The sequence below is a fragment of the Diplotaxodon limnothrissa genome, linkage group LG16 (genome assembly GCF_057381915.1).
Source record: "Diplotaxodon limnothrissa isolate DT_005_m linkage group LG16, D_limnothrissa_male_GT1.1, whole genome shotgun sequence".
Lineage (NCBI taxonomy): Eukaryota > Metazoa > Chordata > Actinopteri > Cichliformes > Cichlidae > Diplotaxodon > Diplotaxodon limnothrissa.
This window is the reverse complement of record NC_140611.1, coordinates 510,008-522,623: the sequence shown is the minus strand read 5'-3', so window position 1 is coordinate 522,623 and position 12,616 is coordinate 510,008. Positions and strand designations below refer to the sequence as shown.

At 41.7% G+C, this 12,616-nt stretch overlaps 1 protein-coding gene across 1 annotated transcript; it reads left to right on the top strand.

The window, feature by feature from the left end:
• The first annotated feature begins 8,345 nt into the window (after nucleotides 1–8,345).
• On the top strand, nucleotides 8,346–10,369 carry LOC146615533 (uncharacterized). The gene is made up of 2 exons (XM_085374865.1): nucleotides 8,346–9,164; nucleotides 10,142–10,369. The coding sequence occupies exons 1-2, from the start codon at nucleotides 8,346–8,348 to the stop codon at nucleotides 10,367–10,369; spliced, it is 1,047 nt and encodes a 348-aa protein (XP_085230991.1).
• Nucleotides 10,370–12,616: the final 2,247 nt, after the last annotated feature.

Genomic DNA, 12,616 nt, shown 5'->3' with positions numbered 1-12,616 from the left:
TCTCCATTAAAGTCAGTGTGTAATGTTTCCTGGCTAACATCAGCTGTGTGCAGCTTAGTTCCGGCACAAATCTGCCGCTCCATAGTTCACGGTAACGGACTCACAGCTGGACCAACGAGGCGAGTGTGTCCGCCACTCTGAGCTACGTTCTTGTTTGTGTTCTTATAGTTTGTACTTTTTGAGTTCACAGAGTCCACAGAGGACCTTTACCGATTAATATTTACACACGAGACACCTGCAGTGCTCTGATGCTAAGCTAGCCACACAGCATAATAACGCTAAGCTAAGCAGACAGCATGCTAACGCTCAGAGCTCTTAAAGACACAAGTTAAAAATGCAATTGAGCCCTGTGTGAATGAGAGCTGCAGCACAGAGGTAGTGGATGGTCAGATGGTTACAGAGAGCTCTCTGTCTGCTGCTATAGAGCAGCAGCCTTTGTAAATGATGATTTATTCCAGATGTAACTTAGACATGACATGTAAAAAGACTGTTGGCGCCTCATACAGGAAGTGATGCTTCACTTTCAGCTGTTTGTGGATTTTCTTCAGGAAATTTAGTTACAGCTGTGAAATGAGGCTGACTGTGAGGAGGAAGTGTAATATGAAACAGGAAGCCTGTAAAAGCTGAAGTCACACTGTCAACATGTCAGCACACAAGCTCACACGTGACTGCTTCATCAACATGGAGCTCATGGAGTGTTTATTAAAGGATCATTGTGTGAAAGAGGCTCTAACACAGCTGACTGCAGCCTTTAGCTGTGAGCACACAGTGTCTCACATTTACATTCACTTTACTGTCAAATACTCTCAATAACTTTAAACAGCTGCTGTTATCAAGTGAAAATAGCAAAGATTTCAGGGATGCGCTCCAGTGCTTCTACATCCTAGTAACACCTCAGAGAGTCACAACTCATCAAAGCTTCTCATTATCGTTAGGACAGATTTAGGTCAGTATCATTTCACATTTCATCATCCATCAAATGTTGACACATAGTGGGTTTGTCATTCTCTCAGCTGACACTGAGATGAAGCAGGAAAGAAGCAGCTGATATTTGGACAGCACACATGATGGAAAGGAGGATTTCAGTTGATGTGCACATGAATGATTTGTGTTTCCTCTGCAGGTGAAGGTAGAAAGTGTGTGTGAGCTGATGTGAATTGAGCAGCATGGATCAGTGTGAGGACAGAGAGGAGGGAGTCCCTCCCTCTAAAACCACTCTGTGTGGGGAACATGAGAGCCAGACCAAAGCTCAGAGGTGAGATGACCAACTCTAACTGTCCATGACCCTTCTCCACGTCACAGCTCAGCACTCACATCACTGCTCCATCATTATTCACAGGAACCAGCCTGGACCTCCACCCAGCTCTGTGTCCTTACAGAGTGACAAGTTAAAGGGCGGTGGTCCTCCTGCAGAGAGGTAATATGTGTCTAAATGTTGTTGTGACTCAGTGTTTGTGAATAAATCCTCCATCGTGTTTAATGTCAGCTCACCTCCTTTTCACACACATTTCTATGGTCATATGTGAAGCAATGGGTGTTGGAGTGTTTCCACAAACACAGCAGTCAGAGTGTATAGGGTGGATGTTGTGGGAGGTGTTTGTGTAGTGAAGAGGCTGAGTGTCTGCAGGACTCCAGCTGCTCCAGCAGGTGTCTCCTTTGTGCTTTGCTTCAAACACAGTGTAGGGAGGAACTTTCACTCAGATGTTTCAGGCGTTGCTGGATGGACAAGGATGAATAGTTTAATGAGCAGTGTTGGGTAAGTTACTTTAAAATAGTAACTTAGTTACATTACTAGTTACTTCTCTCAAAAGTAACTCAGTTACTTCAAGTTACTCGTTACTTTCAAAGTAACTAGTTACTAGGGAAAGTAACTTTGGTTTTACTCAGAATTCTCTTGTTAATGTGTTGCTTCCATAACTTTGCCAGTCTTCTAGCTTGCTTACTTGCCACAGTGCACTGTGCCACCTACCAATAGAAAGGAAAAGATAATGTGCATATTTCCACGAGAGAAATCCCACGCCTGGACCGTCATTGACTGCTGCCATGATTCTAGCCTGCGTCACAGCGTCATGTGCGCCTTTTACATCCAACACAAAAACTGCAGTCGTGGTGCTTTCGATTGTACTCAGAACTCGGAAATTCTGCCTTCTGAATAGGAAGATGTAGGCAACACCAGACTGCAGATGAGCTGCATACATGGCTGGACTGGGACAGAAAATTGGCCCAGACATTTTGACTAGAGACTGGCCCACCATTATAGGAAAAATTATAAAGCCTTTGAATGAAAACAAACGCTGTTGTGACAGTGATGTACACTGTTTTGATGGTATATATGCATTAATCTATCAATCGTTTGTTGTAAGATTCAGATAATTATTTTTTAAAAGCGAGACATTTTAAATGAGAATAAGATAGAAAAGTATTTCTTTGAGCCCACCTCTCCCTGTTAATGCCCTACCTGGCCCCCCTGGCAAAACTTTGCTAGATCCGCACCTGCACAGTTACCAGCTGTCAGCTACCTAAAAAAGGATCCTGGTGTTATTTGTCTCTCAGAAACAGTTCATAACTTCTCTTCAACTCATTCATGTGACCTAAAAGGTAAACCTGTTTCTCCATCACCTGTTCAGCTCTGATGATCCAGTAAGGACATCTCCTGGTTTCATCTTCATGTTTCCCTCTCACCAGATATACAAACCGATATCATGACCAGCAGCTTTTTTGCAGCTGTGGCTCCAGCAAACATCAGCTGATACTAGAAATTAATATTAAATAAATTCTAACAACAGCTGATCAAGCTTAAACGTGCTGCTGTTGTTTAGCGCGACATCCGCTGGTTTCCTCTTTCGGCGCAAAGTGGGCGATAAACAAACAAGAGAGACGATCAGCTGATCATTGATCAGTTTTCATGATTGAAGTAGAAACGGGAGAGGGAGGGGGGAGAATGAGAGAAGAAGAGGCAGCTGTGCAGCAAAGACACAGAATAACTCCAGCTTTGTGTCTTTTTCATTGTAGCTGAATTACAGGACAAACTCTGTTCCTTTTCACCTCAATAAGAAACGCGTAATATTTTCTCTGAATACCAGACGGGACGGTTGGCAACTCTAATAACTTATGAACAAAGTAAAGTTCAACATCATTAACTTCATAGCACCCACCCAGCTATATAGAAACTCCGTCATGCTAGCTAGCACGCAGTACGGAAAAAGTCAGCATAACGAAAATAAACTCCACCTAAACTTGGTTTATATCTGACCCAGAGAGACTGCAGGTCATAACTTCTTACCTGAAGTTCAGTTCACACTTGGACCGGCGGCCGCCTCGGGTCTCTTTTCCTTCTGCGTCCCCTTTCTCCAGCCTGAGAACGTGTTGCTTTCTCTCATCCACCTGCTGGCCTCCACCACTTGCTAATGTTACTGAATCTGTGGAAGTTCCGCGATAGCCACCACACGAAGTAACGAGTAACGACCCTATCTAAATCCCAGTAACGAGTAACGCGTCCCTGATTTTGGCATAATAACTAGTTACCGTGCTCGTTACCACAATAATAACGTAGTTACTGTAACGCGTTACTTAATAACGCGTTAGTCCCAACACTGTTAATGAGTGTGAGACATTTCCACCTGATATTTATTAGTTATTAGGATTTGTGTGAAACTGGTGTGTTTGTGTTTTAGAGCGAGTGATCAGCTCCAGTCTGTGAGTGCAGCCCTCAGTGGCCAAAGTTTAAGCTCAGCTGTGTGTTTGTCTGCTCTGACAGAGGCGAACTAGCTCATTAGATTCAACAGGAGCCTGAGAATATCTCCAAGAACCAGAGTTAACCCGTCATCAGATAATTATATTGTAACTGTTATTATAATGAATTCCTTGGTACCAGATTCCTGATTTAGAAACCTCATGTTAAACAGGCTCAAGAATAACTCTTGATAGGGCTAATTGAGGGCCATCTAAAATCAGGAAACTGAAACCTTGGCTGATTGTGACCCACACCCGTTTTCACACCTTGGCTCATGTGATTAGGTAGAGGATCATTAGGGGGCCTATTGTCCCTCTCAGTGGGATACTCCCACTGGGTTTAAATCTGGGACTTTCCACCATCTTGAACTGAAGAAGCTTCTTGGATGAGAGGTGAAACATCTTCAAGCAACTTAAAGTCCAGATGGTTTTCTTTTCAAGCTCCTTAGACTACAATGACCTGGATGACTGAGAACCTTCATTTTTTTTCTGGAGTCTTCTGCTTTTATTTTCTTTATTTAAATTCATATTACATTTTTATTCACTCAGCTGATTTTAAACAGTTTTCTAAAGTCTGTAAGCTCTCTTTGTATTCTGTTGACACGTTGATCAGTTCAATCAGTTTTTATTTCATTTACATTTTAACAGCAGTGTTAGAGTTAAAGTTACATGTTACACTTAGTTCTGCACAATTCTCTTTTAATGATCCTTTGGTGTTTTGGGGTCAGTTCTTATTGTATCAGGTCTCATGAGAACCTTCACAGACATCAGGTCTCATTATTGATTCTTTATCATGCAGTTTGTGATGTTATTCCCATCACAGAAGAATCCATCCAGAAAAAAAATCAATCCTAAGTAAATCTTAAATAATCAAACATGTAATCTGCTGTGAAATATATTAAATTAGTAAAAAGTAGATGTGATGAGACTGACTGTTCACATGATATCATGTTTAACAGATCAAAGATGGAGAAGCCCTCACCTGTGCAGCTCCTGGAAATGTTGAAGAAATTGGGAGAAGAGGACCTGAAGCTTTTCCACTTTTACCTGCAGTATGAACCTGGAGCTGACTTCCCTAAAATCTATAAGTGCCAGCTGGAGAATGCAGACAGACTGAAAACAGTAGAAGTGATGGTGCAGGTGCATTCAGACAATGTGATGGAGGTGGCGAGGTCAATTTTAGGGAGGCTGACAGAAGGTCAGTAAGAGAAAAAAAACATCAAACACTGCTGACACAATCAGAATCAGAAAGGGTTTTATTGCCAAATGTTGAGCAGGTTTACAACATTAGGAAATTGCTGCGGTACTTAGTGCAAAACATACTGTCAGACAACGCTTAAATAAACATAAAAATATAAAGTGCTAAGCAGATTGATGTATACATGTGCGCAGGTGATGGTCAGTGCAAAAATGGAACGGATGCAGAGAATACAGTATAGGGTCATGTGTTAGTGGTGCGAATAGTCATACGGTTATTGTTCATGAGTCCAACAGCTAGGGATGGGTATCGAAAACCGGTTCTTGTTGAGAACCGGTTCCCACTGTTTCAATTCCTTGGAATCGTTTGCCACTTTTAAAAACGATTCCCTTATCGATTCCAGTCGCCCCGAATGACGTCATCACGTTGAGTAGCGTCTTTTACCCAGTAGGAAACACGGCGCCTGAGCGGCACAAACGCTCAAAAGTTTGGTTACACTTTATGAGAAAGGATGACAACAGGGCAACGTGCAATACTTGCAAAGTAGAGATTTCATCAGAGGGAGGAAACACTACGAACATGCAAAAGCATTTGCTCAAAAAACACGCGATTGCTTTCAACGAATGTCGTGTTTTTGATCCGCTCCGGACTAGCGAAGCTCAACCCAGCAGCAGCGGTAGCGTTTCCACGTCCTCTCCCGTTAATACTGCAGGTAACTAATCAATTAGCATTGCATATTATGTTAGCGCGATTTACCTTATTACAAAACCTGCTATTACTGTGCGTTGCATTTAGTGACCATGATGAGAGAGACAGAGTCTGGCTCAGATGCTGGCAGTTCTCGCTGCAGTCTACCGGTAGCGTCTCCTTTCAGGCAGGATAGACGAACGTCACCGAGCAGTGACTAAGTTTGTGGTCAAAGGCTTGCACCCATTTGCCACAGCAGATGCCCCCGATTTCACTTTGGTAAGTGAATGTGTTTAATTGTAGGCAGGACATTACTGGATATTCTTGTGCTACAGAATAATTTATGTTAAACTTTGTTATTGCTACAGGAGAATATTTATTTTATTATTTTACATATACATTTTTTTTCCTGGGGACCCTGTGACACCCCATTGAAGAGCCATAGGCTGGATCTCTTAAGATCTCACTGTTGGGTTTGTAAGGCCATGTTACTCCTAAATTTCTATCTTGTTCAAAGAGAAGATATAAAACACAGTTCTAAGCTAATCGACTTTAGTGTTCTCCTTTTTAAAAAAAAAAGAATCGATAAGAGAATCGATAAGGAATCGAATCGTTAAACAGAATCGAAAATGGAATCGGAAATCGGAATCGGAATCGTTAAAATCTTATCAATTATCATTTAAGGCATGTTTAAATAATTTCTTGTTTCTCAAAGAATTCACACATTTCACTCAACTTACATATTTCAACTTTGAAGTTAAAGTTTTCTTATTTCATCTCTCTCTCTCTCTCTCTCTCTCTCCACACACACACACACACATATATATATATATATATATATATATATGTGTGTGTGTGTGTGTGTGTGTGTGTGTGTGTGTAGAGAGAGAGAGAGAGATGAAATAAGAAAACTTTAACTTCAAAGTTGAAATATGTAAGTTGAGTGAAATGTGTGAATTCTTTGAGAAACAAGAAATTATTTAAACATGCCTTAAATGAAAATGTAATGTTGCATCTATAGAGAAGAAAAAGCGTGCAGTATTTTAACAATAGGCCTTTTAATAAAAACAACTGAAGCTTACGGGAGAAGGCAGAACACTGTTAGACAGCAGAAAACTAGCGGTGCAAAATGCTACAAAAAACTGCTCACAAAACAACAAATGATGAGTTATTTAGGTCTCTGCAATTTTTGCAGATGCTGGATACCTGCATATGCTCCGTTGGCTGGTCCATTGCAAAACTTAATTTATGGAAAAAATCAAGCACTGAAAGATAAAATAGAATGGACCCCAGAAGCAGAAAAAGCATTTAATGATCTAAGACTTGCATTGCAGACGCGCACTGCTGTCTAAAGAAGCTAGAAGAGGAAACGAAACAGAGAAGTGATATTTACAGCTTACCACAGTACCAGTCTACATTCGCAGACGTTTTGTAGATGGCTCTGCATCTAAACACAGTTATAGAAGTAAAGCCCTAACTTCCTCTTTTTCGGCACAGAGTGCAGAACTAACGGCTATCATACGTGCATGCTGCGCAAAGGTCAATATATATATATTCACACTGACAGTCAATATGCGTTGCACGCCACAAAAGGTAATTCAGAGGTTACTAAAGGCAATAACTTCGCAGGCCAAGCCACAAAGACGGCCGCACAGCAACCAATATGAACTTTAATGTCTGAAACTTCACAGCTAATACCACTTGATGTACTTAGAGATGAATAGGAAGCCACTCCTATAGCAGAGCGAAAGAAATGGCTAAAGTGTGGAGCACGGCTACAAAATTGCTACACAAGACAGCAGCATTAGTGACAAATAGCTTAAAGCATTTGTCAAGGGGTGGAATGATGAGTATCCTCCCCAAACACTTCTATACTCAAAATTTTGAAGCTTCAGCACAAGAGTTTATCAGAACATGCATGATTTGCCAGAAACATATTGCACAGGGAAACCTCAGGCCTAAAAGAGGCTTTTCCCCAACACCACCGCACCCATTTCACACAATCCACATGGATTTTATTGAACTGAACGGATGTCAAACATCAAAATACGCTCTAGTAATTGTGGATGTGTTCTCAAAATGGCCAGAAATCTATCCAGTAAAAAGAGCAGATGTAATCTCAGTAGCAAAATGTTTATGCAACCATTTTATTCCTACTTACGGCATTCCTACTCTGATAAAATCAGACAAAGGCCTGAGTGTTTGGGCCTGGTGAAGATGTGGATGCGACTAACCCAGGGTTCGCAAAAGCTCACACCCTTTGAAATCGTTCATGGGAGGCAATTTCCGCTGCCTCTCACTAGTGAGCCTATTAATAAGTCTATAAGAGAAACCACCCTAGCAGAGTGGATGACTAAACTATTTGAGAATAAAGAAATTGTGCTAAACAATAAACTGCCGGATGATACCTCTCCAGTTTCTTGCAGGTTGCAACCAGGTGATTGGATCCTGATCAAAGTACTCCAGAGAAAGAATTGGAATTCACCAAGGTGGGAAGGCCCATATCAGGTCTTACTCAGCACACCGACTGCCTGCAAAATAGCAGAAAGACCATCTTGGATCCACCAAAGCCACTGCAAAAAAGTGAGTGACAACACAAGCATAGACGCCGGTTCCCCCGACTCCTAGGTGTTCTCCTGGTGGAGGAAAGGGCTGTTTGGGTATATCCTGCCCTTTTGTCTTCTCGCCAGTGGTCTACTCACCTGGAGCCCGGGTGTGCCTGGTCATAATGAAGAACCTTGTCCTCATAATGACTGGCATTGCGCTCCTAGTGAGCCTACTGATACTCACCTGGAGAGACAAGGACCCACAGCACCACCTGCAGAAGAAATGGTCGTATGACAACTTATACCTAAAGGATATGGATAAAGAGCATAACCACCCCTGGCTGAACAATGCCTGGTACCGGTACGTCTACAACCGAGTACATACAGAAGACAACCACACTGGCTGCTACGTCTGTTCACACCTCCCAACAACAGCAATGCAAGCCACCCTGTATGGAAAATCACCCAGCCTTTCCGAAGCCCTATGTACATTCTACAAAGCCACCAGCGGAACATTTTCCCCCGAAGACATCTTCGCCTTCAAGCTTGAGTTAAAAAGACAAGTCACAAAAATTGACCTGCGACGGTGTAAAGGAACACTGATCAACTTTAAACCTAATGAGGTAGTTTCTTGTGCGCCAGAGGTCTCAGACTGGAACTACAGCTGTGATGACCAATACTGGGTACACCTGAATGCGACCAATGACAAGGGAAAATCTTTCAACGTCAGGAGGGAACCAGGAATACAACATCCAATGTGTTTCACCTTCGCATACGGCAACAGAAAGCTGGGGATGAACCAGAACTGCTCCCAGACTTTCCGGATGCCACAGGACAGAAAGGCACGGATAAGCTTCCTGAATGGCACATATTGGGTGCAGGGTACAGCTTGGGCATGTGGCTCAAAGACATACTTCACCATCCCACCCAACAGCACCGGACTCTGCGCCCCAATTTTAGTGTCAGACCACACGTTCAGAATATTCCATCAGTTCAGTTCAGTTCAGTTCATTTTTATTTCAAACATTTCAAACATGTGCCTTCACAATCATTACAAAATATCATTCCATTATTTGTTTGAAAAGGAGTAGGCTGAAGTATTTACTTATTTGTCCCTACCCCCTCAAGTTTTACCTCTCATTCATTTAATTTTTTTTTTGTCTTAAATTAAACAAACAACATATGAAACATATAAACATATGAAGTAAAACAAAACATAACATACATAAATCAAAAACAAGAAATTAGCAAGCCCCACCACAGTATAGTTTCTTTCATATGAAAAATACAGAATGTGTATATTTGCAGATACACAAGTTATGGAAAAACAACAAACCAAAACAAAACAAAAAAAACAAAAAAGAACCGCAACACCATTACCAGCAACATTACCATCCTGGGTTAACCCCGTTTTCTTCATTCTTATACTTATTTAAAATTAGGTTTTTATATTTTACTTTAAACTGTTTTATGTTTTGACTGTCTTTTATTTCTTCTGTTAGACTGTTCCATAATTTAACTCCTGCAATTGAGATTGACATAGTTCTTAAAGTTGTTCTAGCACTTTGTATTTTTAAATTCCATTTCCCTCTTAAGTTATACCCACCTTCTCTTTCTATGAACAATTTACAGATTTCTTTGGGAAGCAATTTATTTCTGACTTTATACATTATTTGCGCTGTTTTAAGCTTCACCAAGTCTTGGAATTTAATAGCTTGCATTTTGACAAAGAGTGCATTTGTATGGTCCCTGTACCCTACATTATTTATTAATCTAATGGCCCTTTTCTGTATTATAGTTATTGTTTGTGTGTTACTTTTGTATGTGTTTCCCCAGACCTCTACACAGTAGCTCATATATGGCAGTAGTAAAGCACAGTATAAAATGTGCAGTGCTTTCTGATCCAACATATGCTTTGCTTTTCCCAGGACGGCAATGCCCCGTGCCAATTTCCCCCGAACATAAGTTGGTCCATCAGGACCAACCAAGACGCAAGAGGAGCACCGATGACGTGCAACCTCATGATCCAATCTGGGGCAGTGATGTGCCAGCGGAGTTCAAGTTGTGGACCACCGGACAGAAAGTCCTGCACTCACTTTTCCCATGGATCGGGAATGGAAAAAACATGCTAAGGATCGAGACTCTTGACTACAGATTTGGACTTTTCCTGAACAGCTCAACATGGATAAAACAAGGCTCAGAATGAGGAAATCGACGCGATCAGAATAGTGGTCATGCAACACAGAGTCGCCCTGGACATGATTCTCGCTGAGAGAGGGGGCCTCTGTGTCTTATTCAACACCACTTGCTGCACCTAGATTCCAGATAACGTGCATTCCTTGACCATGACCACCGCCCTGGAGAAGTTACGACAACTGAGTAATGCACAGCAACAAGACTATGTCATGAACACAGAGGACTGGCTGACCTGGCTACTGAGCGGCGGCTGGACGACCCTCGTGATCAAAGGACTTGTCTTGATAGGAGTTCTTCTTTTATTGCTTTGCATGTTCTCTACATGCATTCTACCCTGTATCAGATCAATGATTGGCAAGATGGTACAGGCCACAGTAATCACCTATGTTGGACTGCCACAAGAAGATGAACCGGACGAAGAAGATTTAGTATAGGAACACACACACTCACACATACTGAATGATGCTACAATTGAAAATGTTATAAGCAAGTGATTGTTAGCTGATAATAAAGTATGATTGAAGTGGTGAAATACGGTAACAACAGGGAGGAATGTTAGGGAGTTTTTATTGTTTTATTTGCTTATGCTTCAAAAGTTATGTTATACATATTTCACCAGACACAGTTTTCTGTAGAAACAGGAAGCTGACCCTGTGACACTGACAAGAGACCAGCACAGAAATACATATCCGCAGAGGTTGACTTGCATTATATTATTCTTAGAAATTGACCTGCAACACACATACTCTGTGACACACACACACACACACACACACACACACACACACACACACACACACACACAGCTTGCATGCAGGCAGACAGACATCAGGACCTGCGTGACAGGAAATGTGATTATATTTGCATATTGACGATGTAACCTATAAAAATAAACGAATACTGCAGTTCGGTGTGATTTGCTCTGAGCTTTTCACCCGTGCAGCACGTTAACCTACACAAGTGTCTCATTGTTGTTTATTCACCTGACTGTTTGTTAACTGTAAATCTCTGACACAGAGTCATCTAGTTACCCACTCTGGAATTAAGGCATACAGCTGTGACATCTGTGGAAAAACTTTCAGCCGGAGAGGGAGCCGAAATACACACCTACGCATTCACACCAGACATGATGTGTACTGCTGTGGACAGTGTGGCAAAGAGTTTACAACAGACGCACAGTTACAACGACACGTTTACCCACACTGAGGAGAGACCTTATCAATGTGACCTGTGTGAGAAGACTTTTAAATCTCCACATCACCTGAGACAACACCAACAGATCCACACCAGAAAGAGACTCTACAAGTGCAGCTACTGTGAGGTATGTATTTATATTGTTATCTTGTCATTTTAGCCTGACTGTTTGGAACAACTCTGCTCATTAAACTGTGTTAGCATGTTAGCAATTCTACTGCATGGAAAAGCAGCTCTGAGTGATTATTCAGATTTTCCTTTCAGTTATGATTTTAGTATTACTGTAGTATTATGGTGGTAGTATTGTAGTTATTGCAGCCCAGTAAACTGAGTGTGTTAACTGAAACAGTCAAATGTAGTTGGACGTCTGCAGAGAAGCTCTTTATTTCAGGCGACGGTCAGGATACAAATGTTGAAGGACTGACTTACACTGTCTTTGTGTCTTTGTTTAGAAGCAGAGCGACACAGATGGATCCAGTTCTCAACCCTGTCATCACTGTGGTGGTGGGAAAGACTTTCATTGTGACCTCTGTGGAAAAACTTTCAGTCAGCAAAAGACCCTAAAAGTACATCAACATAGACACACTGGAGACAAACTGAAATACTGCAAAGAATGTGGGAGAAGCTTCACCACATCACATCACTTAAAACAACATGAACTGATTCACAGTGGGGTTAAAAAGCACCTCTGTGATCAGTGTGGGTCATCCTTCACCACTGCAAGGGACCTTAAATCACACAAACGAGTCCACACAGGAGAGAAACCACACAAGTGCAGACACTGTGAGAGAAGCTTCTCACAGTCAGGTAGTCGTAACAGTCATGAACGTGGACACATGGAAGGAAACTACAGCTGTGACCAGTGTGACAAGAGCTTCAGGAATCTCAGTTCATACTCTGCACACAAACGATCCCACGTTACTAATAAACTGTTTCACTGTTACCAATGTGCCCAAACATTCACCTCATTGTCTGCTCTGTGCAAACATCAGCGCCATCACTCAGGGCTGAAATCACTCCCATCACTGGATCACAGTGAATCTGAAGACACAGAAAGATCCTC